The sequence below is a fragment of the Trematomus bernacchii genome, unplaced genomic scaffold, assembly GCF_902827165.1.
Source record: "Trematomus bernacchii unplaced genomic scaffold, fTreBer1.1, whole genome shotgun sequence".
NCBI lineage: Eukaryota > Metazoa > Chordata > Actinopteri > Perciformes > Nototheniidae > Trematomus > Trematomus bernacchii.
Window position 1 is genome coordinate 7,625,348 of NW_022987608.1, and position 6,939 is coordinate 7,632,286.

The 6,939-nt window shown below is 41.2% G+C and overlaps 1 protein-coding gene across 1 annotated transcript; it reads left to right on the top strand.

The window, feature by feature from the left end:
• Positions 1–1,434: 1,434 nt before the first annotated feature.
• On the top strand, positions 1,435–6,252 carry LOC117483231 (microsomal glutathione S-transferase 1-like). Its single transcript, XM_034131471.1, has 4 exons — positions 1,435–1,547; positions 1,866–2,030; positions 5,620–5,711; positions 5,900–6,252. Exons 2-4 carry the CDS (start codon positions 1,914–1,916, stop codon positions 6,144–6,146), a joined length of 456 nt encoding a protein of 151 aa, XP_033987362.1. The 5' UTR covers positions 1,435–1,547; positions 1,866–1,913; the 3' UTR covers positions 6,147–6,252.
• Positions 6,253–6,939: the final 687 nt, after the last annotated feature.

Sequence of the window (6,939 nt, forward strand, 5' to 3'; positions counted from 1 at the left end):
GGAAGCTGTGATTGATTGATTGATTGATTGAAAAGTTTATTAACAGCTTGTATATTGGGTACAGTACAGTACAGCTCAAAACATACAATTGTTAAGGGGATGCAGACCAGAGAAAGACTTTCGTCTTGTTTACATCAGGGTCCCCCATTTCCAATTCATCATATCATTTAAGACATATAAGACATATTTGACATACAGATGACTTATTTACAATTTACATACAGGTGGTTTTTTACATACAGATGGCTTATTTACAATTTTCATTTTAGATTTCGTTCTAATACATCCTAACCGGACATTTAAGGCGCCGTTTACACGAGGAGAAAACTGCTTGTATCTGCATAGTTTCGCGTGCGTATAGCCCTATTGTTTACACGAGGTCGATAGAAACTGACCCCACAAACGATAACGGGTCCCAAGGTGGATAGATTTGCAAACGAAACGCTCTGGGGGGTCAACCGAGTCCGTGTAATCACCTCTATACGAATATTTCCTGAAAAAATAGCGATAGCCCCACCTCTCCTGCTCACTGCTGTAGCAACTATCAAAAATAGCTGTGTTAATTAAACGCACAAGGGGTTCTTGAATGAAATAATATTATAAAAGGCAAACCAGAATTGTTAAGCCCAATATACTCCTTAAACAAAATAAACAGAGTCAGATTTCATGCATTGATCCATTATATTGACAAAGGAGCGATCTCACCCGGTGTTTGTAGAGAATATCTCTCTTTCTGAGCCGTCCTCTCCACAGAGACGTGCTTCTTGGTCGGTCGATGCAATATCCACAGATTCGGTTTCTTTCAGTTAACTTCCCCGTTGCATTTATCCATATGCTGAGGAAATGACTATATCCCGCTGAATACCAGCAATCGCCACACACACTTCCTCCTGTCAGTAGCTACTGCTAGTGCTACTGCTACTGACCATGCTACAGATATTAGTGCAAAATCTACAGCTCCTCTACCACAACCATCAGCAACAAGTGGACATGGAGAATTACATGAACTACATGTTGCTAAATACACCGCGGGGCTTAAACAGAAGGGTAGCCATGGCAACATTGCGGCGGGGCTGCTCGGGCTGCTCTTCTTCGCGGCTTTTGGTGTATTTTGGCGGAAGTTACAGCGCCACTTACAGTCCCGGCATATGTACTACAGCGTTTCCAGCGGCCTCGTTTGAACAGACACGTTAAATGAAACGAATGCATGTGAACGGAAGACTTTTTTGAATACGCATACTGTGCATAAACGCAAACGGTCCCGTGAGAGCGGGGCCTAAGACATACCAAGTCTACAGATATACAGTTAGTAACAGAGTCTAAAATGCGAGTATATACATAGATGGGGGGGGGAAGCTGTCCATTGTACGACAGGTTGAGATTTGTACCATTACCGGGGCCAGTTTTGCAATGCTCTCCCCCGAAGGTGCTCTTTATCTGTGTTCTGTGTGTTTTGTCCTGCAGTTGTAGCCCCGCCCCCTGAGTTTTCTGGGTCAGTTTGTCGTAACAGACACAGACTTTCTTCACTTCTGCAGTCACCTCAGCACGTAAGTAGAGCTGTGAATGGTTTTCTGTATTTTAGACAGTATTGTATTAGCATTCATATGTGGTCAGACTTACTTTAAAACCCACGAGCTGAAAGTTGTTTGTTCAGTTTTTGTAGCAGAGGTGTGTCTGTTTCTTTTACTTGATCTGTATAAACTGCATTTAAAACCTTACAAACAACCTTATATTCTCCACTTGATAGTAATAAGCCTTGAGTGCACTCTGATCACACTTTTGACACTTTTGGGGAAGTTTTGAAGACATTTGGCAGCAGAATTGTTTTAATCTATGTTGTTTTGTTGTTTGTATCTTTGCCACAGCGTGATCCTATCTCTTCCTCAGCGTGATTCAGTTGTAAACCAGCAGAGATGGCAAAGCTTATGGAAGATGAGGTGTTCATGGCTTTCACCACCTATGCAGTCATTGTCGTTTTGAAAATGTTGCTGATGGCTCCCCTGACTGCATTCTACCGCATTACCAGAGGGGTAAGTAACAATAGTGGTGCTATACTGTACCTGTTAAGCCCTGAGCCTTTTTTTCAGGTTTCAGGCTCGAAAATGACATGCCCAGAACAAATGACTATATCTTCACTTCTAAAAGGGGTAAATTAATAATCTTTTTTCTCAAAGCAAAGATACACCTGTGAGTTGGATGTAGAAAAGTCAGAATCAGTATAGACGTTTTTATTTTAAAGTAAATTCAGATTGAACATAGTAAAAAAATGTAAATGATAGTTTCCGTCCAAAGAAACCCCATAACTTATAGTGAAAACCACCCTTGAATGATGGGATAGTAGACAAAAAGCTTTAGGAATCCAAACTATAACATATCACAAGTACCCTGTATCAAGATTGATGCAAAACAAGTGAAATTTGACCTTTGTAGAGAGGTTTAGAAAAATAAAACCATTTAGGTGTATTTGCCATATCTCTGGAACCCATCTGTCGATTTTGGTGATTGACACCTCTTTTTAACCGATAGAGCCAATAGAATCGAGGGGGAGTTCCTAAATCCATCTAAACATTACCATTGGTGAATGAGAGTGATGCGCAGCCAGCATGCCCAAAACCGGAAGCTGGGTTACAGCTCTCATACACTCTATATGAAAACTCAGTTTATTGACATAAATGTTATGATGGATTATCAGTAATCATTTCAAAGTGACACAGAGACATTCAGAGACATCAGCAGCGTTTATATGCGTTTCAATGCCCTTGAACACAACTTTGATCAGAAAACAGCAAAGGTAAGACGTATTTGCCGTTTTGGCTCCGTAAAGAGAAGTTGTGTGTTGTCTTTGCTGGCTTTCGCTGGTCGCACAGTGATGATACTTATACCATTGGAATCTGTGGAATCTCAACTTTCATATGATATCTAGCAGAGGTGGGACCAAGTCATTGTTTTGCAAGTCCGAGTCAAGTCTCAAGTCTTTGCGCTGAAGTCCGAGTCAAGTCTCAAGTCTTTGCGCTCAAGTCCAAGTCAAGTCTCAAGTCAGGATGGGAAAGTTCAAGTCAAGTCCAAGTCCCAAACTTTGACAAAACGAGTCTTAAACAAGTCCTTATGTGCTTTTCAACAAATGTAATGACATCGATCAACAGAATAATACTTAATAATCAAACTGCTCTTTATTAGTCACATTCATAATTTAATAATCCATTTTCTCTCTGCTGGTAAAGTAACGTGTTTGTCTTCTATTGTAAGAGGGATCAGTAAGGTTAGGCTACCGTGACGGTTTGATTCAGAAGGAGTTTAATGTATAAGATCCCTGATGTTGAGGTGACCAGAATGTTTATTTCCACTGTGTACAACATGTTATAAGGGACCCACATCTATCTTTATGCAAGGGATAATGTGCAGCGAGGCGTCTCTATGGGGAAAAGAACACCTGAATCTAGATCCCTCTGCAGGTGGTACTTTAAGTATATTTTGATGCTAATACTTTTGTACTTTTACTTGTAACATTTTGAATGCAGGATCTTTTATTGTAACCGAGTATTCCTACACTCTGGTACTGTTACTCAAGTACAAGATCTGAACTTCTCCCACCTCTGGCAATAAATCCTGAGTGGTTACCAAAAAAAAAACCCTGCTCTGAAGGTTATTTTCATTTTACAAATCCTGCACTCAGCTCTGCTTTCTCCAATATCATTGAAATGCAGCCAGATGCTGCTTCTTTTTTCGGTTTTTGCAAATTTCTTGACTTTTTCCGACGCGCTTGCATTTAAATCCGGCTCCCCGTCGCTCTGTGTAGCTGGCCTGTACCACTACACCTGCTGTCTTTGGAGCGTCTGCCCCCCACCCTTCTTTCACATAATGGTATGATCCTAGTGTGTCCTCGCATATGATTGGCCGCATGGTGGCTCAGCAAAATAAAGTCCCGCCCCTGCCTGTGTAGCAGGCCCCACTATGCAGGGCGCGATGACAGATTATGTTCCTGTAGAACAGGATAAATGATGAGCAGAGAATGCCTTTTACTGCTCGTTTGGCGGGTCTTGCCAGAATTTATTCACAATTGGCACAAAACAAAACACAATTGTTCTTGCCCTTTTCCTACTCTCAATATAAACACATGTTTATATGTTCATGTCTTCAAAATATACTTTTAACATGCTTGAAGTATTCAAAATAAACACATTTGTCTATAACCAAATGTCATTAACTTCATGACTAAAAATAAGAATGTACTGTTAAGTACCTTTTCAGGATAACTATTAGCATTAGTCTAAAATGTGCTAGCATTAGCATCTAACAAGCATTTACAATAATTAAAGAACGACTGCACATAGGCTATCGATAATACAGAACACACCTTGTCATTTGGAATATAAACACTGAAAATAGGTAGCTAATAAAGTGCACAGGAGCTATAAACAATTAACTTGCATTCACTTTCATCAGGGAGCGTGAGTCTACTACATCTAAATAGCAACCGCCATTATACATACACACAGCCACCACGAGGTGGTCTTACATCTAAATAGCGACCGCCATTACACATACACACACAGACACCACGAGGTGGTCTTCTACGCGGCATTAAACATAATAAACAACATCTAAACATCACTTCAAACTTAAGACATTGCGATTTATAACATTTGTGACAATCTGTACACATTACTGACCTGTAGAACAGGAGAAATGATGAGCAGAGAATGCCTTTTACTGCTCGTTTGGCGGGTCTTGCCAGAATGGCAAGCTAACGACAGCTCCGTCATCACGTCAGACATTTTACGGCAGACGCGTAAATAATAACCAACCCCTTTGCGGCAGTGATACCCTGCCATCTACTGCCCCCTGCTGTCCATTGTTAAACAGGTCATATTAAATCATATTAATTATACACATACAATTGTGATTACACTTTGTGTGGGTCACACCTGCATGGATTCTCAGCAAGAGTTGCAGCGGCTGAAGATTCTGCTCTCCCCGACGGGAGTCTGCTCTTCTAGCGGCATCTCGCGATCGGCGTGTTGGAGACCCCTGAATTAAATTATCAAGTCACCTCAAGTCAGAAGGCTCAAGTCCAAGTCAAGTCCCGAGTCATTGGTGTTCAAGTCCAAGTCGAGTCGCAAGTGTTTTGTGATTTTGTCAAGTCGAGTCCAAAGTCATCAAATTGGTAACTCGAGTCTGACTCGAGTCCAAGTCATGTGACTCGAGTCCACACCTCTGATATCTAGTCTGTGCAGATCCGATGAAGTATACAATATTTCTACCGTGAGTTATGTGCTAAGTGCGTTAGCACTCTTTCGCTTAGTGCTAATTCAGAGGCTCGGCGTTAGACTTGTGTTTTGTTTCGGTAAAAATGGTTCATATGTTCAGGTAGCTGAGTTTCTTCCCGTTAAGTGGGTATGACACATTCATAGTTTGTTAAATGTTAAGAAGCCCTCAGACACTGCTCCCAGGCTTAACAGGTTAACAAATATATTTCTGTTCTACATTAGTCTTTTCTGGAAAATCGATAAGAATTGTATTGGTTTTACTCCTGGTCTTTGAGAGGGAAATGTGGAATGTCTAACTGGCGCTAACTTTGGTTTTTGTGTCAATTTATTTCATTTTATCTCCCTAATTTAGGCTTTTGCAAATGAGGAAGATGTGGCCAGAAAGCCTGCAGAGGAGAGGAAGAAGCTGCTGAGGAACCATCCAGATGTAGAGCTAGTTCGAAGGTGAGATGATAAGAGGTTATGAGTGACCTTAACACAGGTTCACAGAAAATCCTGGCTAGGTTATCATGGGAAGCTAAATAATAACTAAACCAGATAAAAGACTTCTATGGACAATTCAAATGGTAAACTATCCAATAAAAACAAGTTGTGATAGATACTGATAGATCCTATGTGTTTTTGTTCTCCAGGTGTCACCAGAATGACATAGAGAACATTATTCCCTTCGTGTTGGTCGGCCTGCTTTACGCTCTGACTGGCCCTGTGCTGTCGGTCGCTCTGCTTCACTTCCGCATCTTCGCCGGCTCTCGCATCTGCCACACCATCGCCTACCTGTTCTCTCTGCCTCAGCCCAGCAGGGGTCTGTCCTGGGTGATCGGCTTGCTGGTCAACTTCTCCATGTCTTACAGCGTGCTTAGCACCGTTCTCTACCTTTAGAAACCAAACTGGACCAGTTGACCTCTTCACATGCCAACATGAAACCTGTATCTGTTTTTTACTTTGTTCTGGTTTCAGTCTGATAAATAAACAATCTTTACACTTACTCTTTGTCCTGGAACTAATGTCAAGGGTGGAGATGTTTTTTGTATCAACTTTGCTAACAACCTTGTTTCTAAGTTCTTCTAAAGGTGAAACAGGTACTTACAGTAAACGATAGCAGGATCATTCATATAAAATGTCAAAGAAAGTCCCCCAGTTACTTCAGACTTGACAGCAATATTCAGACAGTTATGTGACCAGCCCATATAACAATTATGTCCATATTTACTTTAAATCAGGCCCGGCGCTCCCCCAACAAACACGTTTTTTATTTATTTTCAAATGTGCACTTTAATGCTACGATGTATATGATGTTAGATAGTAAGTCAAATTCATAACATATATCCTAAATCAAACACATGTTTAATACAGACTTCTGTGATTAGCCCTAATTTAGACCAATCGCTGTTCAGAACAGATCACGCAAGCAAGTGGTTGTGCTTCACGCTGCTCTGCCGCATATTCTGGAGTTGTTTTTACTTTGCATTCCCATTTCTGTTTGAAATGAAAAAATGCATATCAGAAATTGGTTTTAATCCACTAGTAGGTATAAGGATTTATTAACAACAAATCGTGATGAAAGGGATTCCGGGACCGTAGCAGCAGCTAGCCTTAACGTTGCTAGCTTGACCCGATCTCTACCAGCCCCCGGGCCTCCTTGTCTTGCCAGCACCACCCCCAGCGGTGCCGC